Source organism: Carex rostrata, chromosome 5 (assembly GCF_964058835.1).
Source record: "Carex rostrata chromosome 5, lpCarRost1.2, whole genome shotgun sequence".
Classification (NCBI taxonomy): domain Eukaryota; kingdom Viridiplantae; phylum Streptophyta; class Magnoliopsida; order Poales; family Cyperaceae; genus Carex; species Carex rostrata.
The window spans coordinates 11,956,649-11,971,691 of record NC_135922.1 but is presented as its reverse complement, the minus strand read 5'-3'; the positions used below and the strand labels follow the sequence as shown (position 1 = coordinate 11,971,691).

General features: G+C 34.7%; 3 protein-coding genes, 1 long non-coding RNA gene and 1 pseudogene across 6 annotated transcripts in view; 3 read left to right on the top strand and 2 right to left on the bottom strand.

The window, feature by feature from the left end:
* Window positions 1-15,043, bottom strand: part of LOC144554082 (putative mitochondrial protein AtMg00820) — an 88,943-nt gene that overhangs the window by 14,460 nt on the left and 59,440 nt on the right. The window lies entirely within an intron of this gene.
* The window catches only part of LOC144554075 (glucan endo-1,3-beta-glucosidase-like), an 83,908-nt gene that overhangs the window by 57,148 nt on the left and 11,717 nt on the right, over window positions 1-15,043 (bottom strand). The gene's annotated exons all lie outside the window — the stretch shown is intronic.
* LOC144554085 (uncharacterized) overlaps window positions 1-15,043 on the top strand; it is a 44,547-nt gene that overhangs the window by 19,553 nt on the left and 9,951 nt on the right. The window lies entirely within an intron of this gene.
* LOC144553690 (uncharacterized) lies at window positions 1,473-5,460 on the top strand (annotated as a pseudogene). The gene is made up of 5 exons (XR_013511439.1): window positions 1,473-1,622; window positions 1,728-3,960; window positions 4,052-4,354; window positions 4,453-4,552; window positions 4,647-5,460. The product of XR_013511439.1 is annotated as an uncharacterized LOC144553690 (transcript).
* On the top strand, window positions 8,891-12,063 carry LOC144554418 (uncharacterized). The gene is made up of 7 exons (XM_078302739.1): window positions 8,891-9,172; window positions 9,270-9,473; window positions 9,585-9,677; window positions 9,779-9,880; window positions 9,976-10,338; window positions 11,105-11,173; window positions 11,794-12,063. The coding sequence occupies exons 1-7, from the start codon at window positions 8,891-8,893 to the stop codon at window positions 12,061-12,063; spliced, it is 1,383 nt and encodes a 460-aa protein (XP_078158865.1).

Here is a 15,043-nt window from a genome sequence, read left to right as displayed (position 1 = left end):
TTCTAAAAAATAGTAAAAGATTTCCAAAAAATGTAAAATTTGATCTCCAAACACAATTTAATATGGATATCAACTTGAATGGATTGGATCGACATTTTGAACTTTAAAATCACAAAATATGAGTGTGAAGTAAAATACTCACTTTACTTCTAGAAGCATCATAGCCCATCTCCACATAAAATAATAATTAATGCACAAATTATCACCAATTGTATATCATAAAAAAATCACATATCTAGCATCTCATAAAATTTAACTCAAAATTTTCATTTCACAATTCACACCAAAACATTGCATTATTCCATATAACTTGAAATATAAGAACCGGATATATATATATATATATATATATATATATATATATATATATATATATATATATAGCTGCTGGTAATCACAAATTTAACATTAAATTGTTGTTGGAGGTACGAAATTTGAGGACAACATATACAATATATATTCAAAATCTCTCAGCACTCACCAAATGCGTATCAGCGTATGTGCATAATACTTTTGTTGAAACACTACAACAAATTAGGCAATTAACGGCGCTAAGACGGTCGGCGCGATAGAAAACGCCGGTATATGTATTAGATCGGCCGGCGCTAGTACTTCGGCGCGATAGAGAGCGCCTGCTTAGGTTTTCGCGGCGCGAATGAAATCGCCGTCTAAATCGATCGCTGTAATTTGTCCGTCAATAAAAATTACCGGCGCCATAGGTACATGTCTCTAGCGTCGATCTAATTTGGGCGATCTCTTAATTAATATTTCTCTTCATCTAATTTGGGCGATCTGCAGTATATATCCATCTAATTTGAGCAATCTATTATCTCTCCATCTAATTTGGGCGATCTAATTCCAGCGCGATAGGTTCTCCGCAATATATATCCGCTTGTTTCATATATATTGGTTTTATTGCCAATCAAAGTACAATACTTATTCAACGAGATAAAAGGTAAAAGGTACTTTTGCTAGTAATTAAGTCAATTTCATTTCTAAACTATGCCTCTCTGCCAGCTTATTCAACGAGAAATTAGGATTTATGCTCAATTTTTTCTTGGAGCCAAGTATTTCTCAATTTTACCCCAATCTCTTCTCTCTGTTCATCCTAATTTGGGCAATTAATCGAGAAAACCTTGGAAGGTAGATGAGAGGTCTTTCTACACCTTCAAATTAATTTACTATTATACTCTAATTGAAAGTCAAGCTTCACTTAATCAACTCGGCTTAGCTGATTTTTTTTTATTGAAATTGCTAGTTCATTTGATCCTATGTTTGAATGATTTCTATTGCGTGGCCGAATTTGTTAGGTGTGTGGTGAAGTTAAACAAATCAACGCTGGTAGCAGAACAACTTCTGAGCACAGGTATGTATTTCTTAATTCTCAATTTTGCAATTTGTTAGGCATTCCGATGCCCATCAGACCAAGTCTGGTCCGATGGGCATATAGACCGTTTGGGTACTCGCCATATTGCTTCAATGTGTAGGTTCAAGTGGTGTAATTTTGAGCAGCTTGAACAGGCAGCCCCCAAATCGTTCTACACTTGTTTGGAAGTAAGTAAATACACACAAACACAAACACAAACACTTCTAATGGACAAGACTTGGATAAAACTGCCAAGGTATGAAACATATATATAGTTCCTTTGTATTTGTTAATCACTTCGATAATTACTTGTGGTTCACTAATTAGGTAATTCTTTAATACAATAAATCCAAACATGCAGGGTTACATCTGATTACCAATCCGGGTGTGAACAATTTATTGAGTTTGCATTTAGAAACAAATCTAGAGATAATATGATACTTTGTCCTTGCAATTTTTGTGTGAATACTTGTTGGTTGGATAGAACTGCAATTCGTGATCACATTATATGCAACGGATTTACGAAAGAGTACACCAATTGGGTTTTTCACGGTGAAAACATTTCAATTCCACAAAATATGTCCAGTAGTAATGTTCAAAATGAGCCGTCAGAAGGTGATCATATCGATAGTATGTTGCATGATGCATTTGGGATGCACCCTATAGGCACTGAATCAGAATTCGGAGTCAATGACTATGATGAGATTCCTGATGAGGAAGTGAGGAAATTTTATCGACTTTGTGAAGATGGTGATAAAGAACTATACCCAGGATGCAAGAAATTCATGAAGTTGTCATTTTTATTAAGACTTATGCAGCTGAAATGTATGGGGGGCATAAGCAACAAAGTTTTTGAACAATTGCTTGAATTAATTAAGACTGCATTACCTGACCTGGATACCCTTCCGAACAGTTTTTATGAAGCTGATAAAATTGTTAAAGATCTAGGCCTAGGATACGAAGAGATTCATGCATGCCCTAATGATTGCATGTTATATCGAAAAGAATTTGCTAATGATACCACATGTCATGTGTGCGGTGCATCTAGGTACAAGGTGATCAAAAGGAAAAAAATCAGTTGGAAGATGCAAGCTCAAGTTGGGAAAAAAGATACTCGCTAAGGTATTGAGGTATTTTCCTTTGAAATCACAACTACAAAGGTTGTTCATGTCTTAAAAAACAGCAGCTAACATGAGATGGCACAAGGATGGTCGCACTAAAGATGGGTTGTTGAGACATCCTGCGGACTCCCTAGCATGGAAGGATTTTGATTTGAATCATCCCCAATTTTCATCAGATTCACGCAATGTAAGACTTGGTTTGGCAAGTGACGGATTTAACCCTTATGGTATGATGGTACCATATTCCATATGGCCTGTTGTTTTAATTCCATATAACCTCCCTCCTTGGTTGTGCATGAAGTCATCCAACTTCATTTTGTCCATGATCATTCCTGGTAAGACTTCGCCTGGAAATAACATCGATGTCTATCTCCAGCCTCTGATTGACGAGTTGAATGAACTGTGGACCGATGGAGTAAGAACCTATGATGCATCCAAAGGTGAGATGTTTCAACTGCATGCTGCCCTTTTGTGGACCATAAGTGATTTTCCTGGTTATGCATCACTATCTGGCTACATGACAAAAGGAAAACATGGGTGTCCTGATTGTGCTGGCAACACTCATTCAGAATATTTGAAATACAGCCATAAGACAGTTTATAGAGGACATCGTAGATATCTTGAAAGGACCCATAGATTCAGACAAGATGCCAGAACATTTGATGGTACGCAAGAGTTTCGAGAAGCACCCAAACTGCTCACCGGATCAGATGTTTTGGAGCAAGTAAGACATTTGAATGTTACATTTGGGAAGTTGCAACCAGACTTGCGCGAAAGAGGGAAAAAAAGGGAGTTGTTGTCTAACTGGACAAAGAAGAGCATCTTTTTTGAGTTGCCATACTGGGAGACCAATTTGTTACGCCACAACCTGGACCCAATGCATATCGAGGGACATTTTGCTGAGAGCTTGGTGTATACATTTTTGGGTATGGCTAAGTCAAAAGACAATACAAAATCCCGTTTGGATCTTGTAGCAATGGGTGTTGGAAAGGAACTTCAGGCAGTGGATAAAGAAGGTAAAACATATCTTCCACCAGCTTGCTTCACTTTGAGTCCGGAGGAAAAGGTTTTATTATGTGAATTCCTTGGGAGTGTGAAATTTCCTGATGGATATGCTTCTAATATATCTAGTCGTGTTCGTGTTAAAGAAAAGAAGATTTTGAGTCTTAAAACTCATGATTGGCACATTCTGCTACAGTACTTGTTGCCGCTCGTAATAAGAAAGATTACACCAACAATTGTCAGTAGACCGATTATTGAAATCAGTAATTTCTTTAGAGAATTGTGTTCTAAGGTACTTCGTGTATCAGACTTGAAAGATTTGGAGAAAAGAGTGGCATTGACTTTGTGTCAACTTGAGCGAATATTTCCGCCATCATTCTTTGATATTATGATCCATTTGCCAATTCATCTCGCCACAAAGGCTAAAATTGCTGGGCCAGTCCATTTTCGATGGATGTATCCCCCTGAAAGGTATGACATCCTTCATATATTTTTTTGACTTATTATCTTCTATCTGCCATTACTTATAATTAACAAAATATATGAATTTATCCTTTGATAGGTTCCAAATGATTCTCAAGTCGTATGTGCGAAATATGACTCGACCAGAAGGTTCAATTGCTAAAGGCTACTTAATTGAAGAGACCTTGACGTTTTGCTCGCGGTATTTGACAGGAGTTGATACAAAGTTAAATCGTTTGAGACGAAATGATGATGGCAATGAACTCCAGCAGCATGAATGCATCTTTCCACAAGCCGGACGTCCTTTGGGTGGTGTAACATCAGTCAATTTAGATTACACGAGCTACGCGCAAGCACACAGACATGTATTGTTTAATTGTGGTTCTCTTGACTATTATATTGAGTAAGCATCTTTTACAATAATTGACATTCTTTTACTTTAATTGTAATTCTTTTGACTCTTGTATCTCTGGATTGTGAGTAATTGACATTCTTTTACAGTAAGCATCTTAGAGAACTCCGTAGCAAAAATCGTCGGGCTCGACCGAAAGATATTGAGCGAACTCACAATGAGACATTCCATCATTGGTTGAAAGACTATGTATGAAGTACTTCATCCCTTTTGAATGTTCAATCCTCATATTTGCAATTTAGTTAAAAGGCTATTGTTGTTTTTTTCCTTGTGCATATGCTAGGTTTTGATGTTGGTTGAGAAAGGAGAAACTATTTCTGAAGATATCAAGTTATTGGCAAGTGGACCGACATGGGATTGCAAGAGTTTTAAGGGCTATCTGATCAATGGTTGTAGATTTCACATAAAAGATGTAGAGGAAGGCAGAACTACACAAAGTAGCGGCGTCATGGTAATTGCAAGTACTTCTAGTTTCTCCAGTTCGAAGGATAACAACCCCATGAGAGGTGATGTCGTATACTATGGAGTGTTGAAAGAAATACTCGAGTTGAATTATGGTGGAAGAGAGAAATTTGTGTTGTTTAAATGTGATTGGGCTGATGTGAAGCGTATTGGTAGAGGAACAAAAAAGGATCAATTTGGCTCCACATTGGTAAATTTTAGTGAGCTAATGTACAATGGCAATTTATCAGATGAACCGTTTGTTTTTGCATCACAAGTCCGTCAAGTTTTCTATGTGCAAGACCCTATAGATACAAGCTGGCATTTTGTAGTTCCCACAACACCAAGGGATTTTTTTGATATGTCTGCACAAAATTGTGAAGATGAGACAGAAGAACATATTGCAGATGGATTGGATGAAGTCCCAACAATGACAGAATTTAGTGTGAATGAAGATGAAGATCTGAATTTGACAAGGAGCGATATACAAGGAAGAACTATTGATACTCCTTTGAAGAAGTTGCTCAAAGAAAAGGAAGATGTGGAAGATGTGATGAATGTCGAACCACCTTAATTGTAATTATTACTCTATTTTATTTTTACAAATTATTTATCAAGATTATCAAAATAACCATTGTCCAAGTCAGTTTGTACTTTTCTTTGTGAACAAATCAGTTTGGTTACTGGTACGAGTGTTTCATTATGATTGATTGTTAATTTTATAGTGTTTCTTTTGCAGGTGTCAGATTAATTTTCCATTTGAAGAATTGAAGTGACCCGAGCTGATTTCAATTTCCTTCCAAATCGTTTGCATGTCAGGATAATTCTCATGTACAATATGTGTGCAATTGTGAATACTTACATGGTTCTATTTGTATAATTCTAGTTTAGTTGTGCTGATTTCTATTTTGTATGGAAAATGATGTGTGCAACTGTGAATATTTACAAGGTTCTATTTGTAAAATTATAGTTTCAGCTGATTTCTATTTTGTTATCGAAAATGATGTTGAGAACATGCCACTTTTTGTACAGTACATTTGTATAATTCTTTTAGACTGAGTTTAAATCTGTAATTAGAGAGAAACCCAACTCAGTGACTGACTTGACATATATTGGATCTCTGAGTTTGGATAAAGAAATTAGAATATAAAGTCTTTAATTCAAGAATAGTTGATTCAAAGTCTCTGGAAATAAAAAATAGGTTCAAGCATTTTTTTCAACCTTTAGACTCATTCTGTATATCAGGAAGGCATTTTTGAATAAATATAAAAATAGAGTCTAAAGTGAAAAATAAAATGAACACTCAACACTAGCCCTAATGGATGATGAGGATGCTACGGATCAAGATTATGGGTTAAAAACCTTAATTTTAGTGCATTCTGTGAATTTCTGAAAGGTCAAGGTCATATGTGCAAATTTCTCATAAGGGCACTGTCAGAGTTCTAAAAATAATATAACAATATGGCTAATTAAGTCCTTCATATTCATAATATTTAATTCCCTAAATTCCAATATTCAAATATTTCTAACTGTTTAAAATTTTCCATACTAGTGTTATAATAATTTGTATTAAATTTCTACTAGTAGCTTAGTTAAAATTTCTCAATTATGTGTTTATGAAAATCCTAGTGTAACAGATACCACCAAAAAAAAAAAAACATTATTGAGGGCAAATTAAGGTTTCAACAGGATGAAAATGAAAAATGAGCCACATAAAGGGTAAAAATGCATAAAAATTCATATAGCTCATACAGGATATATTAAAGAATGCATTTTTTTTTTTGACAAGTATTAAAGAATGCATACATGCATGCATTTGGATAGTCTCTGGAAAGTAATCAATGATGATCGAGTTCATCTTTTGAAATATTGATGGAAAGTCAACTATGGTCAACTGACCAAATTTATAATAAAATAAGAATTGCAAAAATCTTAGTAATGCATGGATGAGTGCTAACACATATTTGAACTTATAAGCATCATAGACCCAAAAGAAACAATCAAATAAAATGAATAACAAATAAATCAGAGAAAAAGAAAATAAAAAAGTCAAAATAGTAAAAGAACAATATAATCTGCAATATCATTGTACAGCTGCTTCAGAAACTACTCAGGTTTTCGTGTTTTATCAAAATCTAGTTAAAATGCAAATTTTTTTTGCATATTTAGCCTGAATTACCGTACAAAAATTACGATTTAAAACTTTGAATTCCAAAATTAACCTCAATTTTTTTTGCCTTTTATTGTTTTTAATATTATTTTTTATTAAACATAAATATTTAAAATTAACCTCAATTTTTTTTTGAAACATTAAAAATATTTTTATATTTCTTTGAAAATAGATGGAATACAATTTGAATTATTAGAAACACTGCGAAAAATAATTCATATCAACATTTTTCATGTCAGATTTTTTGCGGTTTGTGAAAAAATTAACCACTTTATGAAAATATAATAAAGTTGCATAATAATTAATTAATATTAATAATATAACAATATGAGTTTTGAGATATAGACGACTAGACCTGAACTAGAAACATAAAATCAAAATATATTAATTGTATATACCTTAGCCAGAGTATGAGTTAACATATATATCCAATCGCGCGTTAATTTAGAAGAGGTTTTAGATTTTTTTTCCGTGAATATAAAAGTATTAAAAATATCATACACCTGTTTCATAGTTTTGTTCCGTAATATATATATGTTTCTGCAATAGAGGCCCATCTGTCAGAATCTCACAGTTTATAATTAAAACTCTACTCCTAGTTTAGACGTCGCCGCACCACTTCATTTTTTTTCGCAAAAGATCCTGTCTCCCGCGCGAAAATCTCTAGAAAATCTATTTCTCCCGCGTGGCTGCACGAAAATCTATTTTACTCCTGTCAAAATTTCACCTCAAAAAAACAAAAACAATTAAATTGGAGAAGTCGGTCGATTGATCGGAAACTGCCGCTCACCAGCCACTGCGACTCACCGGCCACTGCGACTCATCGGCCACTCCCCTGCAACTCACCGGCCACTGCCGCGACTCCGCGATTCCCCCCTTGCCGGCTGCCGCTCTTCTCCGCGACTTCGTCCACCCACTGTCAGTAATTAAATTGTCCTTTTCTTTATTATTAGTATTTTATTGAGTTTCATTTAGTCGTAAGGAAGGGTTTCTATTGTCCGTAAGCTTTATTTTATGAGAATCCTGTGGACATTGAATTAACGGGAAATTAATTACAGAATCCATTTACATTTGAGAAACAAAAGGATTACCTACCAAATAAAAAGAAACCAAATTAATATGAAAAAGATAGAAATTTTGAACATATCTTTGTAGAAAAAACCAAATTAATCTGATTTTTTTTTTAAGAATTTGATATTGGGCTAAAATTGTTGCAGTTAATGCAAATTGTAGTTATTTTGGTTACTTGCAAGTGGAATTGCTTGGAGTATATATATATTGGAATATCTTATTAGCAATCTACGTGTTTAGAAAAATTTGATCTGAATTTCTTGTTGTTATGGCATAGTGGCTAATTATCCATTGTTATGGCAAGTATTATAAGACCCATTGGATTTTAGTAATGTTGGTACACATGCAACTTAGGAAATTAAAATGTAGCAAAGATAAATAGAAAATATGTCTGCAAGACAGAGGGGTTTAGTTATCGGGGACTTTGCTAAGTTCATCATTATTTTAAAAAATCAATCACTGCGAACAATTGAACCATATAGAAATTTTTCTATAAAATGTACATGTCACTGAAGTTTTTTGGGATACATCCAACTTTGTTCAAAATCAAGGTCATATTTGTTATCCAGTCATGATTTTTATGTATTATGTTAAAATAACTTGTGTAGGTTAAACAAAATGCACACTCCAAGCGGACGACCAGTACGGCAACAAACCCACTCAAATGAAGATAGTCACGATGAGTCAGCAAGTATTACAATTAGTTTGGTTCTTTCAATTCATCTAGTAAATTTTTTTTTTTTACATATGTATCATCTTTGCATCTGACCTTACTGTACAAGTTGAAAGAAGATAGGTATGCATGTACTATATACCTTGAAATTACTTGGCTTTTTGTCTAATGTATGGACTGTGATGCTTATGCAATTTACAAATTATCAGATGATACCCAAAAAGAGCCAGCAAAAAGAGGCTATACGAAAATGAGGAAAATTGCCAAAATGGCGGATGGAAAGCAACTAGATGTCAATGTTAACAGTTACAACCAGTTTAACTGTCAAGATGCGACAACATTTGCAAACTATTTGGGAACTTTAGTACGGAATAGTGCGGAGGTTCCATTAAATTACATGAACTGGAAAGATGTGCCAAAAGATAAAAAGAATCGACTATGGGATCTAGTGAAGGTACTCCAAATCACAAACTACATCATGTTCGTTCTATATTTTATTGTTCAAACCCTTATTCCATATAAGTTAACATCACAATATTATTTTGTTTTAGATTAAGTGGAATGTCCAAGAGCAACAGAAGGACCAAGTAATGAAAAGCTTTGGTAAAAAGTTGAGGGAATTTAGATACAGCTTGAAGAAAAAGCACTATGATATCCATGACAGCTATGATGCACGTATTGCAGATCGGGACGAAAGAGTCTTACCTGATCATTGGAAGTTCTTAATCGATATGTGGGATAGTGAAGACTGGCAGGTACATTTGGTTTTACCTGAGTTATTTAATTTCTTTTTCGATGTCTTTCTCTATGTATACAACAATATCTCATGTATATGCATAATTGCAATAGTAATACCAAATGTACAGAATAAAAGTAAGATAGGTAAAGCTAGCAGGGCGAAACAAACCACAACTCACTGTGCGGGCTCAAAAAGCTTTGCCAGGATTGCTCAGGAAGAGGTAATTACTTTTATATTCCTGATTTGATTGTTACAATGAAATTGACTATGTGCTTCTTTCTTCTACACATAAAAGTTTGTTTTTTCTTAAATTGAATCCAGCGTGTGCGCCTGAAACGAAGTCCCACTAGAGCTGAGATATATATCACCACTCATTGTGATAAGAGCAATCGACCGATGAACGGGAACGCTGCCTCTCTAATGGTTAGAGCTAATTATCAAAATTTTATAATCATACAAAGTAATTGAACTTGCATGCAATGGTGATAGCATTATGCTTTTTATTAATGTTTTGACAGAGGAAGATGACTGACGTGTGCGAGGATCAACCAGAACTTGAATTGAGAAACATAAAAGATGGTGATCTGTATAGTGAGATATTTGGGAAAGAAAAAAATGGGCGTGTACGTGGCCTTGGGTTAGGTCCTGCTCCAACAGATGTTTGGGGTGATCGTGCCAACACCCATAAACTGGTTAAGGAGGCAAGGGAAGCCCAACAAAAAGCAGAGGAGGATAAACGAAAAATGGAAGAAGAGCGAGAAGAAGAGCGGGAAGAAATACGTGCAATGAGGGCACAAATGGCCGATATGAAGGCACAAATAGAAAAACTTGCTAATGAGAAGCATGGTCATCCTCATGTTCCCGTGACGGACAAAGGAGAGGTACAATCATACTCTAGTAATTCATATTTTCATTATGTCATATAATTCAGATTACTGGTTTTCAATGCAGGACAACTACAATCAGAACAATATAGGAGTCGATGATGATGCATCCTCTGCAGCATCACACCATACTTACAACATGGTAGTTTGTTATTATAATTTGACAGATTAATACTTATTCATTACATTTATGTGTTTGTCCTTTTACATTTGTAGGATTCAATTAGGATCAGAAGAGAGAAACTCCTCAGCATGGTAGTTTTCATTATTAATTATTCATGCATCGTACTACATAAATATGTGAATATAATATTTGGATCTTTTTCAATACTTTCTAATTTATTTTTTTGTAAACAGGCTCGTAAAAGGGAGAGTCCTGTTTTGAAGCAGGTTGGGCACACTTTGGTTTTACTTTTCATTTTTATCTATTAAAGAGTTGGTCATTATTCTACTTTGTTTTATTATCGATATGTGGATCGACAGGAGAATCATGGTGATGGTTATCAAAAAAATCGTCCTCCTATTCCTAGGACTGACAAAGGAGAGGTACAATCAACTCTAAGAAAAAAAGGAGAGGTACAATCATACTCCAATAATTCATGTTTGCATTTTTCTTTTTCAATACCTACAAAAAAAAAAAAAAAATCTCGAAGCAGAAAAAGTCTGCATTCTTTTCTAGTTTTCTAGTTTTTTTCATATAAATTTGTGAATACTATATTTTCTTTTTCAATACCTTCTAATATTTTTTTTTCTTTTGAAACAGGCTCGTAAAAGGGAGGCACATGTGGGGAAGCAGGATGCTGATAAAAGGGTGAAACATGTTGTAAATCAGGTTAGGCACACATTGGTCTAAATTGCAAATAAAATAAAACAACACTAAGGTCTAAATTGCACTTTCGAACTTGACTTTCTGTCAGCGAATTGAACCCTCATTTTTTCTATTGAACATGAGTTTTGATAGGGAATTGAACCTAGCTATTGGTCACGTAATTATTTGATATTGCATACACAGTTAGAACATGATCTGACAAGTGCTCTTGTACCAAATTTACCATTTTTAGGATTTTAACTATATATAAGTCAATTGTTGAATCTTAGCTGATAGAAAAAAAAATAATGTGTGAAATAGCAAATTGGTATAGGTTCTGTCTCTCACAAATCAGAGAATCCAACATAGCTCCTGACTTTTATAATTTTTTAAACTTTTTGAGCATATACTACATGAGCTGACCATGATTTCGATGTAAAGAACCAAAATTTTGGTTAAGCCAATTGCCCACAATAATTTTTTGAAAGTCAGCTGTTTAGAGTGGGCAAAACTGTCAAAAGAGCTAGCTTATACAAAATTCTGACTTAATGAGATACCAATATATGCTTTCATAGGCTTTATAGCTTGTTACATTTCAAAATTGTGTAGTAGCAATATACTTCAATTGGTCTTTGAATTGATAGGATTTGGCAAGGTACCGCCTGTATTCGATTACGAGGAAGAGTGTTGTCGCTGAAGGGTGGATTATTATGGATGATCCAGACTTTACAATTGGTGGACAAAAACTTGGGACACAATACGTTGAAGTTCTTATTGATAAAGTGATAGTTCCAGACGAACCGTTGATACGCCCCTATGGAACGTACGAAGTTATGGATCAGGTTGATGGGACATATATTGCATGGCCAAAATCCTTGGTAAGCTCAAAATTATGTAATAAGTTATCCTTTTAGAAGCACACCCTTTAAGTCTGTAAGCCACGAGCTTCACTTTCTTCCAACTAGCTAGAGAAAAAAATGTACTGCCTAAACAACCTAAATTAGCTTGGGTTACCATGCATTTCTGCAATTCAATCTCAATTAGGCTTCTGTGTACCATAGTTGACCATAGTTGACTTTCCATCAATATTTCAAAAGATGAACTCGATCATCATTGATTACTTTAATTCTAGAGACTATCCAAATGCATGCATGTATGCATTCTTTAAGGGTTTAGGGTTTAGGGTTTAGGGTTTAGGGTTTAGGGTTTAGGGTTTAGGGTTTAGGGTTTAGGGTATAGGTGACGCCTAAACCCTAAACCCTAAACCCTAAACGCCGGGAAAGGCTATAGGTGACGCTCTCAAACGCCGGTAAAGCTTACTCTAAACGACGGTAAAATGCCCAAACGCCGGGAAAGGATCATTTAGGGCGGCGTTTACCAAGCGCCGGTAAAGGCATCTGGCGACACTCCCAAACGCCGGTAACGCTTAAACTAAACGCCGGTAAAACAACCAAACGCCGGGAAAGGATCATTTCGGGTGGCGTTTGCCAAGCGCCGGTAAAGGCTGCCTGAACGCCGGCAAAAGAATTGCAGGCGCCTTCAAACGCCGGGAATGGTGATTTCGGGTGGCGTTTGGCAAACGCCGGTAAAGGCATCTGGAAGCGCCGGGATAGACTTTTGCCGACGGTAGTATTGCTGGCACTTGCCCAAGCGCCGGCAAAGGTCTTTAGTGGCGTTTTTGATTGCTTTTAGCGGCGTTTGTAAGCGCCGGGAAAAGGTTGTTTTCTTGTAGTGAAAGTACATAAAAATAGCGTAGAACTAGGGTATTATTAAGTTTATCAAGTCTAAAACTTATCAAATCGGCTTTAAATGACGAATCCGAAACGTTGAAACCCGACTACCTTACAAGTGATGCGTCTACATATGAAAATTTTAAATATTCGAATTAATTTAGCATAAAGTGAAGCGGTCAAAATTAGAAGGTTAATAAATTAATTTTAATACATTCATTTTTTGAACATTTTTTAATCACTTGACTCTGCAAAATTAATTTCAAAATTAAAATTTTTCACATGTAGATGCATCACTCGTAAGGTAGGCGGGTTTCAACTGTACGGATTTGTCATTTAAAGTCGATTTGACGGGTTTTAGACTTGAGTTCACCAAGAGCTAAAAATTTTTAAAAATACCATACCCCAAAAATTAATAAACCAAAAGACCACAATTTTGCATAATTTCGAATTTTGACAAGACTGCATCTAGGCAGAGCGACCAGGCCACAACTAGGGGAAGCAGCCACCCAGTTTTTTTTTTTTTTTCAGAATTAGCATATTTTGTTTTGTTTTGATTTTTTGTTTTGAAAATAGTTGTACTTGTAGTTGTGTATCAGAGCAAACGTAAATTCATATAAGATGCAATAATTTTTTTTTACAAAATTGATTTTCAATGGTTCGTATAAAAAATATACAGATTCAATTAATTTTATGCATAAATATTTTATAATAATTTTTTGACGAAAATTTTATTCTCTATTATGTATCCACATATATATATGTTAATCAAATGTATTTTTATTGGAGATGCAATATGTTGGAAACATTTAACAAAGAAGCATCATGTCATGGATCACATAGGAACTCCTTTCTTCATATGTTGGATCTAATATAACTAGTTTGTATGAAATTATGGTCCAAACTAGATCATAATCAAGAGTTTTAGCAATATAAGTCCAATCCTTGATCACATGGTTACTAAGTTGTAAGGACATAACTTTTAAACAAATGACTTAAAGAAAGATTAATTATGGTACTGTTCGCTGTAATACTAGTATATACATCAAGAGTCCCTAAGGACTACATTTGGTTCCCATACAAACTATTTTTGTACAAATTGTAATCAATTATAAAATATTAGAGAAAATATTTCTATCCACAACCTTTTGTCCACACTTTTTTCACAAATATTTAAATAATGTTTCATAACAATCTTGTAAGTAACTTTCTCTATTTTCTCTCCTTTTCTCATATTTCTCTCCAGGCCTGACCCTGGTCCAGGATACCCAGGGCGATGGCTCCGGACCTCAAAATTCAAGAGGACCCAAAATAGAAATTAGTTGTATATAAGAGTTCAAAATAATATAACATCTCAAAATTCAAGGAGGCCCAAAAAGAATATTAGTTGTATATAAGGGCCAAAATAGTATAACATCTATTGGCATATTAATTATCCGAGGAGGGTTCAAATGCACCCAAATTTTTGTGCACCCAAATGCACCCTATCCTTTTTCTCCGTTTTCAAAGTCCGAATAGTCAATCCGAACCGTTAGATGCGATCTATATATTAAGATGTGCTTGGAGACCAAATTTTATTTTTTTTGAAATTTTTTACTATTTATTAAGCCACTTTGAAAAATCGCTGATCCAATGGTCCAGAAAATGTAAAATCAGCGATTTTCAAAGTGGCTTAATAAATAGTAAAATAATTCCAAAAAATATAAAATTTGGTCTCCAAGCACATCTTAATATATAAATCGCATCTAACGGTTCGGATTGACTATTCGGACTTTGAAAACAGAGAAAAACGATTTGAAAAATATAGTGCATTTGGGTGCACAAAAATTTGAGTGCATTTGAACCCTCCTCTAATTATCCAATAGCTAGTACAGCTAGAATTGTCATAGATTGCGTCAGGCGCGTGAATCAAAAGATGTAGTCATGCAGCCATATCAAAACAGAAAAGATGTAATCAAAAGATCGATGTAATCGATGGATCCCTCTCAACTCATACAAAAGATGTACTCATGCAGCCACATCAGACAAATCAGAAAAATAGAAATCAACTTGGAGCCTCCGCACACAAAAGACTACAGATATACATGCACGGAATAATTCGTGATAAGAATAAACTTCTTTATTCTCGCTTGATTAAAATCACCAAGTTTTTTGGCTAAAAAAA